The sequence below is a fragment of the Pan troglodytes genome, chromosome 10 (assembly GCF_028858775.2).
Source record: "Pan troglodytes isolate AG18354 chromosome 10, NHGRI_mPanTro3-v2.0_pri, whole genome shotgun sequence".
NCBI lineage: Eukaryota > Metazoa > Chordata > Mammalia > Primates > Hominidae > Pan > Pan troglodytes.
In genome coordinates this window covers 103,328,594-103,343,623 of record NC_072408.2, presented here as the reverse complement: position 1 = coordinate 103,343,623, position 15,030 = coordinate 103,328,594, and the positions used below count along the sequence as shown (strand labels likewise).

The 15,030-nt window shown below is 41.0% G+C and overlaps 1 protein-coding gene across 2 annotated transcripts in view; it reads right to left on the bottom strand.

Moving 5' to 3' along the window:
• The window catches only part of CFAP54 (cilia and flagella associated protein 54), a 389,038-nt gene that overhangs the window by 367,666 nt on the left and 6,342 nt on the right, over window positions 1-15,030 (bottom strand). For both annotated transcript variants that reach the window (XM_024348012.3, XM_024348013.3), the window contains exons 2-4: window positions 10,012-10,117; window positions 6,928-7,071; window positions 3,867-4,038 (exon numbers count right to left, since the gene is read on the bottom strand). In XM_024348012.3, the coding sequence (XP_024203780.3) occupies window positions 3,867-4,038; window positions 6,928-7,071; window positions 10,012-10,117 (422 nt within the window). The remainder of the gene's footprint in view (window positions 1-3,866; window positions 4,039-6,927; window positions 7,072-10,011; window positions 10,118-15,030) is intronic.

Here is a 15,030-nt window from a genome sequence, read left to right as displayed (position 1 = left end):
TTTCATTTCTTTTTTTTTTTTTTTTTTTTGAGATAAGAGTCTCGCTCTGTCACCCAGGCTGGAGTACAGTGGTGCAATCTCAGCTCACGGTGACCTCCACCTCCTGGGTTCAAGTGATTCCCGTGCCTCAGGCTCTCAAGTAGCTGGGATTACAGGCGCTCGCCACCACGCTCAGCTAATTTTTGTATTTTTAGTAGAGACAGGGGTCTTGCCATGTTGGCCAGGCTGGTCTCGAACTCCTGACCTCAAGTAATCTGGCTTCCCAAAGTGCTGTGATGAGAAGCGTGAGTCACCATTCCTGGCCTCTACTCTTCATCTTTAAAAATAAAATTGTCTAAGTGTTTCTTTGCAGGAAAAAAAAATAGTCACCAAGTAAAAATATGCACAGGAAACACATGCCTGTTCACAAAACATGTGATGAGGATGTAAGCCAGGAGCCTGTATAAACATGCCAGTAACGGGGAACTGGGGAACTGAGGAAGGCCTCAGGAGACTGCCCTCAAGAATGACAAGGGCCCTCTGTATTTCAAAAAGGTGCCTTTCACCTTTCCAGCACTAAAATGTTCTGACTGTAACTAAGTCCTTTGACAGTTCAAGATCTTGGCATGGCTCACAAATTCCTGCTGCAAAAGCCAGACTCAGAGAGTAAATGGTATCAGATGGAACACAGACTGAATCTTTATGATCTCAGGGTATTTCTGGAAGTTTATTTCCTTTGTTCTTTTTTTTTTTTTTTTTGAGATGGAGTCTTGCTCTGTTGCCCAGGCTGGAGGGAAGTGGCATGATCTCGGCTCACTATAACCTCTGCTCCCTGGGTTCAAGCAATTCTCCTGCCTCAGCCTCCCAAGTAGCTGAGATTATAGGCACACGCCACCACACCCGGCCAATTTTTGTATTCTTAGTAGAGATGGGGTTTCACTACGTTGGCCAGGCTGGTCTTTCACCTGGGCCTCCCAAAGTGCTAGGATTACAGGCGTGAGCCACCATGCCGGGCCTGTTTCATTTTTAACCAAGTCCCTAATAGGAGTTTATTGCCTGATCTTGTGAGTCCTTTTCATTAAAAATGGCCACCATCAAAATAATCTAGTTGAGGGTCTAAATTAGTTGGGTTCACTTTAGTTGAAAAGTAAGGTATTACTTAATATCCATATACCCAATTAGATTTTTTTTTTTTTTTTTTGAGATAGAGACTTGCTCTGTCACCCAAGCTGGAGTGCAGTGGCATGATCTTGGCTCACTGCAACCTCCGCCTCCCAGATTCAAGCAATTCTCCTGCCTCAGCCTCCCGAGTAACTGGGATTACAGGCATGCACCACCACACCCGGATAATTTTTGTACTTTTAGTAGAGACCCAGTTTCACCATGTTAGCCAGGCTGGTCTTGAACTCCTGACCTCAGGTGATCTGCCTGCCTTGGCCTCTCAAAGTGCTAGGATTACAGGTGTGAGCCACTGTGTGCAGCCTAAATTTTTATTTAAAAAACCAAGATTGGTTAAATATTTGAAGAAACCAAGGGTGTGTATGTATAACAGTCAATTAAAAGTAAATAGAGTAAATGTCTAACTGAAAAGGTCAAATGTATTTTGATAAGTTATCAAGGCACATTTGACATTTTCAGTCAAATATAGTTTTGACTACTTAAATTCCAAATTGTCAAAACTTCAGGGTCTTTGCACTTGCTGATCCCCCAGGTGGAATGCCCTTCCACCAGATACCCAGAAGTTTCACTATCCAAACTCCTTCAGGTCTTTGTTCCTCTGTCATCTCAGCAGCCCAGCCCCTCCTCTCTCTATCCCCTTCTGGCTTTGACTTTTCTCCATAGCCTCGTCACTATCTGACACAATTCAGTTTTGATTTGTTTAGCATCTCCCTGCAATGGAAGTCAGCATGAGAATGTGGTTTTTGTCTACTGTCCACTCCTGTGTCCCTAGCACCTAGAACAATGCCTAGCATATGGTAGGCATTCAGTAAGTTAGAGAATAAATTAAAACAGGAAGAGTAGTTACTGAAACTAAGTATGTGTATCTCCCAGAACCCAGTAATTCCACTCCTAGGCACAGATCCCAGAAAACTCTCGCACAGGTCTATAAAAGGACATGTGTAAGGATATTCATTGCAGAATTATTTGTGCAATTAGAGAGGTCAGGCAAACCAGGTGCTCATTGCCAGGCCTGTATGGATATCTGCAATATAATTCAGCAGGCAGAATTAATGAATTAGATTTACATACAGGAACTTAGCTAGATTCTAAAACCCCACAATATTCAGCAGGAAAAAAAAAGGAAACAGAATAAAATCTAGAGCACAATGCCATGTGTATTAAAAAAGAGAAAAGGAAAAAAGCACATACCAAGAAAAGGATATCAAGGATACAGAAATAATCTTTTTTTAAAAAAAAAATAATATTGAGAGGCCGGGCATGGTGGCTCACGCCTGTAATTCCAGCACTTTGGGAGGTGGAGGTGGGCAGATTGCCTGAGGTCAGGAGTTCAAGACCAGCCTGGCTACCATGGTAAAAACCCGTCTCTACTAAAAATACAAAAATTAGCCGGGTGTGGTGGGGCGTGCCTGTCATCCCAGCTACTCGGGAGGCTGAGGCAGGAGAATCACTTGAACCCAGGAGGTGGAGGTTGCAGTGAGCCGAGATCGTGCCACTGTACTCCAGCCTGGGCAACACAGCGAGACTCCATCTCAAAAAAAAAAAAAGATTATTGAGAGAAATGTAATCCCAGTGCTTTGGAAGGCTGATGCAGAATGGCTTAAGCCCAGGAGTTCAAGGCTCAAGGCTGCGGTGATCGTGCCACACTGCACTCCACTCTGGGTGAGAAAGTGAGACCCTGTCTCAGACAAAAAAAAAAAAAAAGACTATGTTTGGGTTGTGATCTTAAAAGGAGTAAAGACAGGGAATCATGCTCATTTCCACCACTCAAACAAGGGCTGACCACAGGGCTCAACCACTGGGCCTAACATGGAACTGCTGCTCCTTCTCCGTCCCTGCCAAGATGTGTGAGAGATGGCAGTGGTGGCGCAGGTAACATCGAATCTCTGGAGGATGATCAGACACAAAAGCTTAATAATCACTGGACTGAAAAAATCTCATCAAAGTTGGCCTCGTCTCTGGCAGCAAATGTAAAGTCTGATTTCAATCAAAATGTCAAAACATGACTTGGGGGTGGGTGAGAAAGGAAAAGGCTAGAAAATATACTTTCAGTTGCCATGGATGAGGGAAAATCCAATATGTTTCCTTGAAGTTATTTGATCCTGTCTTATGCACATCGAACACACTGTCATTATTTTCCTTTTAAAAAGATATTATCCAGAGAACAATGCAGTAAGTTGCAACTTTAAAATAGAGAAAAGCAAGTATTACATTTTTTAGCTGAGAGTCATTTCTTCAGACATACACATAATGTACATATGTGTGTGTGTATGTGTGTGTGTGTGTGTGTGTGTTCCTCAGCGGTCCTCACTCAAAATAAAAGTAGGAGGAGGTCACTTTGTAGAAACCCAAAGCCAAGTTGTTTGAGGACAGGGCCAGTAAATGGGTGATGCTTAGAACCAACCTGCACTGGTTCTTTGACCCTTCTCCATCTATATTTACTTGTTAACTGCAGCCCTGCTTTTTGAACACCCAACAGTGATTATTCCCACAGTCTCTGACCCTTTCCCCAGTGAAAACCCAAAGACATGCTTTATCCATCCCAATTTACGAGGACAAACATGTCACACAAATGTTGAAAAAAACACAATCATCCTATTATGAAATGCATATGTTTTAAATCACAAGGTACTCAAGCTACTGTCAAACTTAGCACTGAAGCAACTTTCTGAAAGACACAATGGAAAATAAAATACATCAGCATATACCATTGAAGATAATCCAGCAAAGATGCTCTTGTGGCAGAGCCACTTGCATGATGAGCCTTAAGGAGGACAAGATATGCAGACACTGGACCACAGATTCTTTATTCTTCAGGTTTTCATCACTGTCGCAGACCAGCTGGTAGTTGCACATATTTTTGCCACTCAAAGCATGAAACTGAAACACATGGGAAAATAGAAATAGAAATAGAAATAACTGGCCAGGAACAGTAGCTCACACCTGTAATCCCAGCACTTAGGGAGGCCAAGGTGGGCAAATCACCTGAGGTCAGGAGTTCGAGACCAGCCTGGCCAACATGATGAAATCCTGTCTCTACTAAAAATACAAAAATTAGCTGGGCATGGTGGCAGATGCATGTAATCCCAGCTACTCAGGAGGCTGAGGCAGGAGAATCGTTTGAACCTGGGAGGCAGAGGTTGCAGTAAGCCAAGATCGTGCCACTGCATTCCAGCCTGGGTGACAAGAGAGAAACTCCATCTCAAAAAAAAAAAAAAAAGAAAAGAAAAGAAAGAAAAAGAAGAAGGAAATAGAAATAACTTAGGAAAGCATCTCTCAAAATGTAAAAAACTAAAATGGAAACAATTATGGATAATTAATTTAATAGATTAGTGTAAAAAAAAAGATAGATAGGTTTCTTCAAAACATCCATCTAGTTAAGACTAGCTTTCCTTAGTCACAAGAAATTCAGAAAGAAAAAAAATCCTATTACCAAAAATACAGAATTGAATCAATTTTTTTTTTTTTTTTTTTTTTTTTTTTTGAGACAGAGTCTCGCTCTGTCTCCCAGGCTGGAGTGCAGTGGCTGACCTCGGCTCACTGCAAGCTCCACCTCCTGGGTTCATGCCATTCTCCTGCCTCAGCCTCCTGAGTAGCTGGGACTACAGGTGCCCGCCACCACGCCCGGTTACTTTTTTGTATTTTTAGTAGAGATGGGGTTTCACCGTGTTAGCCAGGATGGTCTCGATCTCCTGACCTCGTGATCCGCCCGCCTCGGCCTCCCAAAGTGCTGGGATTACAGGCGTGAGCCACTGCGCCCGGCCAGAATTGAATCAATTGTTGTAAGCTCCCCAGTGGCATTTTAACTTATTTATTAATTCAGATGTGATTATAACCATTTACACAATTCACTCAACAAATGTTTCTTGAGCACCTTTATTAGCCACACTCTGCTAGGCAACAGGGACTCTAGGATGAGGAAGAAACGGACCCTGCTCTTAGAGGAGGGAAAACAGTTACAGGCTCATGCATCCAGGCTCATGCAGCATTGAAGGGACTGCTGTGGTCACTGAATTGAAAGCATTTTGTAAGGTTGGATGAGATGGTTTAAAATAAAGAAGTGAGGCCAAGACAGGCAGATCACTTGAGGTCAGGAGTTCGAGACCAGCCTGGCCAACATGGAGAAACCCCATCTCTACTAAAAATACAAAAATTAGCCAGGCATGGTGGTGCGCACCTGTAATCCCAGCTACTCAGGAAGTTGAGGCAGGTGAATCACTTGGGCCCAGGAGGCGGAGGTTGCAGTGAGCCAAGACTGCACCACTGCACTCCAGCTTGGGCAACAGAGTGAGCCTCGGTCTCAAAAAAAAAAAAAAAGTGAGGCTATTATAGGGGTGACCCAGGCTCAGAAAAAGAGAGAGAGCATTCCATGTATTCCAAGGAATTTGGACTTTAGCCAAAAGGCAAAGTCAATGGGTAGTGGAACAAAATGACAGGTTTCTACTTTAGAAATTAATTGGCCAGGCACGGTGGCTCACACCTGTAATCCCAGCACTTTGGGAGGCCAAGGAGAGTGGATCATGAGGTCAGGAGTTTGAGACCAGCCTGACCAACATGGTGAAACCCCGTCTCTACTAAAAATACAAAAATTAGCCGGGCATGGTGGTACGCGCCTGTAATCCCAGCTACTAAGGGGGCTGAGGCAGGAGAATCGCTTGAACCTAGGAGGCAGAGGTTGCAGTGAGCTGAGATCATGCCACTGCACTCCAGCCTGGGCAACAGAACAAGACTCCAAAAAAAAAGAAGAAAAGAAAGGAAAGAAAGGAAGAAAAGAAAGAAAGAGAAGAAAAGAAAAAGAAAGAAAGAAAGAGAAAGAAAGAAGAAAGAAAGGGAGAGAGAAAGAAAAAGAAAGAAAGAGGAAGAAAGAAAAATTCTGGCAAAATATGAAAAGCAAAAAGCAGAAGGTAGGGGGTCAAGGCTACAAAAAGGGGAGTAGGAGAGACCTTTTCCCTAACGGGGTGCCAACCTACATCGCCCAGTATTCTCATTCACGTACCTATGGTACAGCCAAATTGAACTGTTCAATTGTCTCCTAAACATGCCTTGAGAGTTTCTGCTTATTAACCACATACGGTTCCCAAGGCCTTGAATAGTCCTCAAGTTTGAAGTAACATAGATTTAGAGTCAGACTGATCAGGGTTCAAACACCAACCCTGCCCATTGCTTTAAGTGGGCTAATAAACTTCCATTTCCTAACCTGTAGAAGAGGCACCTCTTAGGACTTTAATGAGGCTGCAAGATGATAATTCATACAATGTATTTAGAAGAGTACTCAGCACATGAAAACTGCTCAACCAGTGAATCAATGGTAGTAATTAACAAAATACTGGTATACTAGAAATAAAGTATAAATATTTTATATCAATAGATTTATGTTTAATCTCAAGAGTCGCTTTTTTATACTATGTGATAAGCTTTATTTTTCTCTTCTGTAAATAGGGATAATAGTATGTAACTCATAAAATTACTTTATCAAATTTGTTTTCCAAAGCACTTTATAAACTAAATGCACTCTACAAGTATTAGTTATTAAATAACAACAACTGCTACATGAATGAGTGACTGCAGTGACTTAATCTCCAAAGCATCCTTACAAAGCTTGGTAAGTTCACTTTCTTATCCAGCACTGAAAGTATTTATTAAGCAACTTATAGCACACAGCTAGATGCTATGCTAAGCCAACAAAAGACATTTAGAAGCTGTCAACTAAAAGATACATTGCATAGCTAATCATAAATTGTAGCTATTTCAGCTGCTCTTTCATCTTACTGTAAGTCCAGCAGTTTTATCTTTAAAGCCTTTTGGGAAAAAGGTAGCTTTGAATTGAGTTACATCCACTTTATTCTCATCAAAATTGGTATTGAACTGCTGAAGATATCTTCCATAGCATTGTAAAAGGGCCAGTTTGTATTCCTGAAACAAAAGGAGTACTTGATTAAAGTTCCAAAATACCATTTAGCTTATCATTATTAGGTAATATTCATATTATTCCTAATAGTATCAATGTTGATTATTACAATTATACCATTACTACTGGCTCCATTTTCCAAAAACATAGTATGTGACAGACACTGCACTATACAATGTATGTGCATTATTTCATCTAATTCTCCTCACAATGAGCCTATGTGAGATGGGACCATCATGACCACAAGGATGAGAATATTTGCTATGGCACTGTGCATGGTAATACCTACAAATACTCAAAATCCAGGTTCCAAAATTCAGCATCATCAGATCATGGTAACCCACACACCTAGAGAGGTGGATGAGTAGTCTTGCTTCTCTGATACCTCATAGGCTCGAAAAAGAAAAGAAACGAAGAGCGAGCGAGCGAGAGAGAAACAAAGGAAGGAAGAAAAGAAGGAAGGGAGGGAGGGAGGGAGAGAGGAAGGGAGGAAGGGAAAGGAAGGAAGGAGGGAAGGGAGAGAGGGAGGGAGGAAGGCAGGAAGGAAGGAAGGGAAAGAAGGGGAAGGGAAAGGAAAGGAAAAGAAAAGGGAAGAGAAGGGGAAAGGAAAGGAAGGGGGAAGAAAGGAAGTGAAAGAGAGAGAGAGAAAGAAAGGAAGGAAAAAAAGGAAAGGAAAGGAAGAAAGAGAAAGAAAGGGAGGGAAGGAGGAAGGAAAAAATAAAGGGAGGGAGGGAAAGAAAGAAAGAGGAGAGAGAGAAAGAAAGAAGGAAGGAGAGAGAGAGAGAGAAAGAAAGAAAGAGAGAAAGAAAGAAAGAGAGAGAGAGAAAGGAAGGGAAGGAGAGAGGAAGGAAAGGAAGGGAGAGGGAGGGAGAGAGGAAGGAAGAGAGGAAGAAAGAGGGAACCAAAGAAGAGAAAATAAAAGAAAAAAACTGCAGAGTGAGGTGAGCTACTTGCCTCTCTTTCATCTGTCAACACTCTAAAGCTGCATCAGGACAAATAAAAAGCATCTGAGCAGTGGGATTTTTATTCATTCAAATTCATGCTTATGTTCCCATTACAGAATCAGATGCCCCATTTCTGTAACCCACAGGGCTCAGTTACCTGGAGGGTTTCAGGGCAGGGGACATAAGCAGTGCTTTCAAAATGAGTCACTTGCAACCCTTCCTCAGCTCCCTCCCCCACAACTTCATCCCCAGGAAAAGCAACTGCCCAAGGTTGAACTGGCTGTCCAGTTACCTAGCCCCTTGGGAGGCATCTTCAGTCAAACACTGTTTTGTTTAAATTTCTATTAAAGATTTGTTTTTTGCTCACTAATCCTGAATCTTTTCTGCTCTAACTTGAGTCATATAATAAATTCAAATCTAGGTTTAAAAAAAATTTTCCACAAGATGATCTTTACTACAACTAAAATAAAAATAGAGCCTAGAAACCAAAGTAACAAGTTCATTTTCAGAATTATAAATACCTTTTTTTTTTTTTTTTTTTTTTAGGGACAGCGTTTCGCCATGTTACCCAGGCTTGTCTCAAACTCCTGGGCTCAAGCAAGCAATCTGCCCTCCTCAGCCTACCAAAGTTCTGGGATTACAGGTGTGAGCCACCATGCCCAGCCTGGCCAACATTCCCTTCAGTGAAAAGTAGATAAAACTTTTTCTTTGTTCCTTTAATTAAATATTAAAATATCCTATCTAGGCCTTTCTATCTAAAACATTCTGAATCCTTAGCTACCAGCCATCTTTAACTTGCTTTATCAGCTTCTAACATACACCTCTCTCCTCCCTCCACTAATATCCACTCCACCCACACAGACATTTCTCAAACAACCCTACACTGTGCTTTTTATTTGTATTACCAGCTTCTTATACTGAAAAGTGTAAGGATGGAAAGGGGGCTATCTTCTAATTCTTGTCAAAACTCTTATTCCACTTACATGAATAAAGCTTCCAAGTTGAATCTCACCCAGGTTTCTTTTCTGTAGCTTACCAAGCCCTGTATTTTCAAGTTTCTAAGACCCATGGTCCATTTATGTGGAACTATGGTTATTCTCTAGTTTTGGCAGAAGAAAATAGATCTTAGTTCTTCATTATGAAGTTCCACCACTCATATCCTCTATTTGGTAAATTTGTCTCCCAGACCAAGAGGATTAAAGTCCAGAAAATAGAGAGGGGAAAAATGAAGTTGAGAAACTGAAGATTGAGAAAACACTTAACACTGCCCACGGCTGGCCTAAGATCCCATTGTCTGACGTTCACATAACTTAGAATAATCTGGACCTAGGCCAGAGTTTAAGGGGGAAACTCACATGATCATTAATGGAAAACCCAGCCATGCTGTGGTCTCAGCAAACCAAGTCCACCGGTCCACAGCATTCCAAGCCCTAGACATTCAGGTAGAACTAAAAGTAGGACACAAACTCATTCTGGAATACAATACTGAGCAAGAAACAGGGTATGTATGGAATGACTGTTATAATTACATACAGCAAAACATTAAGAAAGAGTTGAAAGAGTTTAATAAACAGGGCACTGAAGCAGGCAACAGAGCTGCAAGGCCAAGAGCCCTGAAGGTTGACCACTGGGCAAGGCCAGCCATATGAAAAACAACAGGAAGTGGTGTCTGGGCTCCTTTGTATAACGTAGGAACACGATGATTCAGCATTTCCTGTTGTGCGCCTACCACACCCTCTGTTAACCCGGCCACCCTCCTGCCCATCCACAGCCAGCTGCCTGGCTGTCCAGGAATGTCTCACCTCTGGGAAATCTCAACTACAAAATTAAAAAGCAACACTTTTTTGGTTACTGTGCCTTATTAAAATTTTTATGTACTCATTTATTTTTTTCTAAGAGAAAAATCAAAACATGTAAAATAGGAAGGGTATCAGACTAAATACTGTAATAATAATTAGCCAAATGAACTTCTTTTTGGCTCTTTCCTGCAGAGGCACTTACTTTCATTTGACAAAGGCTATCTCCAACCTTCAGAAGCTTTTCGTTGTAATAGTCTGCTGGCAGCCTGGGGGCGTATTTAGTCCAGATATTAAACAAAGAAGTGGCACTGTAAAAATCATAAAATAAAACGACATTGTCAAAGTCTGCAGGAAACCCCAATTAATTTGCAAGCAATCCTTTAAAACTTACCTTATGCTAAAGCCTTTCCAATGTGCCTCATTGTTAATGTCCAATTATTAATAATAAATGTAATTACAGTTAAAATTATTGCTTCCTATGTACCAAGCATTGATTGCAGCCCTTTACATATGTTTTTTTAAGATACTTTACTTCATAGAGCAATTTTAAGTTCACAACAGAATTGAGCAGAAGGTTCAGAGATTTCCCATATATACCCTGTGCCCCCAAACATGCACAGCCCTCCCCATTATCAACATCTCCACTAGAATGGTACCTTTGTTGTGATGAACCTACATTGACACATCATTATCACCCAAAGTCCATAGTTTAGCGTTCACTGTTGGTGTCATCCATTCCATGAGTTTGGACAAATGTATATAATGTCTATCCACTGTGAAAATATCAGAGAGTAGATTCACTATCCTAAAAATCCTCCGTGCTCCACTTATTCATCCCTCCTTTCCCGCTTAATCTCTGTTAACCACTGATATTTTTACTGTCTCCATAGTTATGCCTTTTCCAAAATGTCATAGTTGGAATCATATAGTAGGAAGCCTTTTCAGATTGGCTTCTTTCACTTAGCAATATGCATCTAAGTTTCCTCCATGTCTTTTCATGGCTTGATAGCTCATTTCTTTTTAGCACTGAATAATATCCCATTGTCTGGATGCATTACAGTTTATTTATCCACGCACATGCTGAATGACATCTTGGTTGCTTACAAGTTTTGGCAATTATGAATAAGGCTGCTAGAAATACTGATGTGCAGGGTTTTTTTTGTTTTGTTTTGTTTTGTTTTTGAGATGGAGTCTTGCTCCTGTCACACAGGCTGGAGTGCAGTGGCATGATCTTGGCTCACTGCAACCTCCACCTCTGGGGTTCAAGCAATTCTCCTTCCTCAGCCTCCCGAGTAGCTGGGATTACAGGCGTGCACCACCATGCCTGGCTGATTGTTGTATTTTTAGTAGAGACAGGGTTTCACCATGTGGGCCAGGCTGGTCTCAAACTCCTGACCTCAGGTAATCCACCCGCCTAGGCCACCCAAAGTGCTAGTATTACAGGCATGAGCCACCGCTCCCAGCCCGATGTGCAGGTTTTTATATGGACATAAGTTTTCAATTCCTTTGGGTAAATACCAAGGAGCACAAGGGGTGAATGTTATGGTAAGAATATGTTTAATTTTGTAAGAAACCACCTGTCTTCCAAAGTGGCTGTACTATTTTGCATTCCCACCAGCAATCAATGAGAGACTTCATTGCTCCACATCCTTTCCGGCATTTGGTGTTGTCGGTGTTCTAGATTTTAGCCTTCCTAATAGGCGTGTAGGGTATCTTATTGTTGCTTTAATTTGCATTACCCTGATTACATATGATGTGGAGCATATTTTCATATGTTTATTTGCCATCTGTATATCTTCTTTGGTGAGGTATCTGTTAAGGTCTTTGGCCCATTTTTAAAATCAGGTTGTTGGCCAGGCACAGTGGCTCATGCCTGTAATCCCAGCACTTTGGGAGGCCAAGACAGGTGGATCACTTGAGGTCAGGAGTTTGAGACCAGCCTGTCCAACATGGTGAACATGGTGAAACCCCGTCTCTACTAAAAATACAAAAATTAGCCAGGCATGGTGGCGCACACCTGTAGTCCCTGCTACTCAGGAGGAGAATCATTTGAACTCATGAGGTGGAGATGGCAGTGAGCTGAGATCAGGCCACTGCACTCCAGCCTGGGCAAAAGAGCAAGACTCCATCTCAAAAAAATTAGTAAATAAATAAATAAATAAAAATATTTTAAAAAGTAAAATCAGGTTGTTGTTATTGCTGAGTTTTCAGAGTTCTTCGTATATTTTGGACAACAGTCCTTTATCAAATATGTCTTTTGCAAATATTTTCTCCCAGTTTGTGGCTTATCCTTTCATTCCCTTGACAGTATCTTTCATAGAGCAGAAATTTTTCATTTTAATGAAGTCCAACTTAACAATTCTTTCTTTCATGGATCATGCCTTGGTAATGTATATTCAAACTTATCACCAAACCCAAGGTCACCTAGATTCTCTCCTATGTTATCTACTAGGAGTTTATTTTTTATTTTTTGTTTTGAGATGGAGTCTCACTCTGTCACCAGGCTTGAGTGCAATGGTGCCATCTCAGCTCACTGCAACCTCTGCCTCCTGGATTCAAGTGATTCTCCTGCCTCAGCCTCCCGAGTAGCTGGGACTACAGGCACGCACCACCACGCCCAGCTAATTTTTGTATTTTTAATAGAGATGGGTTTTCACCATGTTGACCAGGATGGTCTCAATCTCTTGACCTTGTGATCCACCTGCCTAGGCCTCCCCAGGTGCTGGGATTACAGGCGTGAGCCACGGTGCCCGGCCAGGAGTTTCATAATACTGCATTTTACATTTAGGTAGGTGATCCATTTTGGGTTAATTTTTGTGAAGGGCATACGGTCTGTGTCTAGATTCATTTTTTGGCATGTGGATATCCAGTTGTTCCAGGACCATTTATTGAAGACACTGTTCTCCACTGAATTGACTTTGCTCACTTGCCGAAGATCAGTTTGTTGCCAGAAAAGGGGTTTTGATCCAGACCCCCTAGATTCATTTTTTGGCATGTGGATATCCAGTTGTTCCAGGACCATTTATTGAAGACACTGTTCTCCACTGAATTGACTTTGCTCACTTGCCAAAGATCAGTTTGTTGCCAGAAAAGGGGTTTTGATCTAGACCCCAAGAGAGGGCTCTTGGATCTCGCACGGGAAGGAATTCAAGACAAGTCACAGAGTGCAGTGGGAAGAGATCATTTATTGAAAGCTACTCAGTTACAGAGTTGGGCAACCTCAGAAAGCAGGAAGATGAACACACTACCTTTGTTTTAAACTCTTCTTATATAGGGGTCTTATCTACGTAAAAAGCCAAGCTAAGTTAGGTCTACATGCAGGTAGGCCAACAGTGTGACGAAGTTTATTACTCTGTTGATTTAAAGGAAACTATCCTCAACGTTTTCATGTGCAGTACATCAAGGCATAGCTATAATTATCTTGAAGGCGTATATTGTTATGGGTACTGGGACATCTGGACTTTCTGCTGTTGTAGGTGCTTGTCTTTGCAGGTATCTTTAGGCTGTTTCTTCAACTGTAAAAAATTGATGACCATGGGTCACGCCTGGCAAGGAATGTGCCTTGCTAATTTTAAAATGGAGTTGATTTTAAAATGCCATTACTCTGGCTCTCCTATGCTCCTGTTTCCCTAACAAGTTGGCTATATTTATGTGAGTCTACTTCTAAGCTGTGTATATTGTTCCACAGATTTGTCTATTCTTTCACCAATGTCACACTATCTTGAATACTGTAGCTTTATAGTAAGTCTTGAAATTGAGTCGTGTCAGTCCTCCAACTTTCTTCTTCTATTTTGGGTCTTTTGCCTATATATGTACCTTTTTTCACTTCATTTTCACAACTCCAAGAAAAGTAATATCAATATCCCAAAGATACAGTTGATTAAGCTGAGGCTCAGTGCATCTATGCTCTTAACGACTACATGAATGAGCTTGCCAGTCCTCTGGAAAGTAAACTCCCTGAGGTCAAGGACCTCAACAATATTATTCATTGCCCAGCCCCAACAGTAGTGAATACCTAGTACATGTAGGTACTCAATAAATATCTGCTGAAAGATGAATGAATGAATAAAGGATTGGGAAGAAAACATTATTTGTTCTTGTTTTATTTTTTCTTATGAAGGGCTCAGGGCTCAAATAGCCAGTCAATCCACTTAGAGCTATACTTCCCTCCACCAAGTAAAATAAAAACAAAACAAACAGCATTTTCAAAATGGTTTCTAACCAGAGTTTCAAACAGTAGCAGATCATTGCCTATTTTATTCATTCATTTAGTTAACATTTATTTCTTTCCTCTCTCCCAGAAATTATATATGTCTCTAGGAAAAATCCGAATATCCCTTAACAAGTGTCCAATCCTATCTCATAAATTTCTAGATAAGACTGAATATTTGTGACCCCTCCCCCACTGCCCCCCAATTCATATGTTGAAATCCTAACCTCCAGTGTGGTTGTATTTGGAAACAGGGCCTCTAAGGAAGCAATTAAGGTTAAATGAAATTATAAGATTAGTACTCTGGCCTGATGGAATTAATGTCCCTACAAGAAGAGACTCCAGAGAGCTTGCTCTTTTGTGATATGGTCATAAATTGTTTACAGTCTCCATGCTTGAGGACAAAGCAGCCTTCTACAAACCAGGAGAGGAGTCCTCATGAGAAACCAACCCTGCTGGACCTTGATCTGGGACTTCCAGCCTTCAGACTGTGAAAAATAAATAAATTTCTGTTGTTTAAGCCACCTGGTCTATAGTATTTTGTTATGGCAGCCTGAGCTGGCTAATACAGGACCTAAACTTAAGAACTGAAGATGGCTCTAATACTTATGATGTATGTGTTGGAGTAATAATGGAACATCTAAACAGAAACCTGTCAATTAATTCATTTGGGTAATTAAATAATATTGATTGAGTCACTGATTGAGTGAAGGAGACAATGCATTCCTCCTTCACGAACTGATTAATAATATATTTAGGTAGAAAAATATATGCATATACCAAGTAATAAATAACAATGCCAAATAAATATAGCAAATATAAACCACAGACATTTAAAAGGGGAGAGGTGTTTTGTTTGCTTTATTACCTCTTTCACTTTCATTTGCTGCTTCACGAAATGCCATGGTATTTGAATAAATATAATGAATCCAAGAAATTCACCAAGTCTTACTAGAAGTCTTAAATTATGTAGATGAAATAGTTAATTCTTCTAAACCTTACAGATGAGAT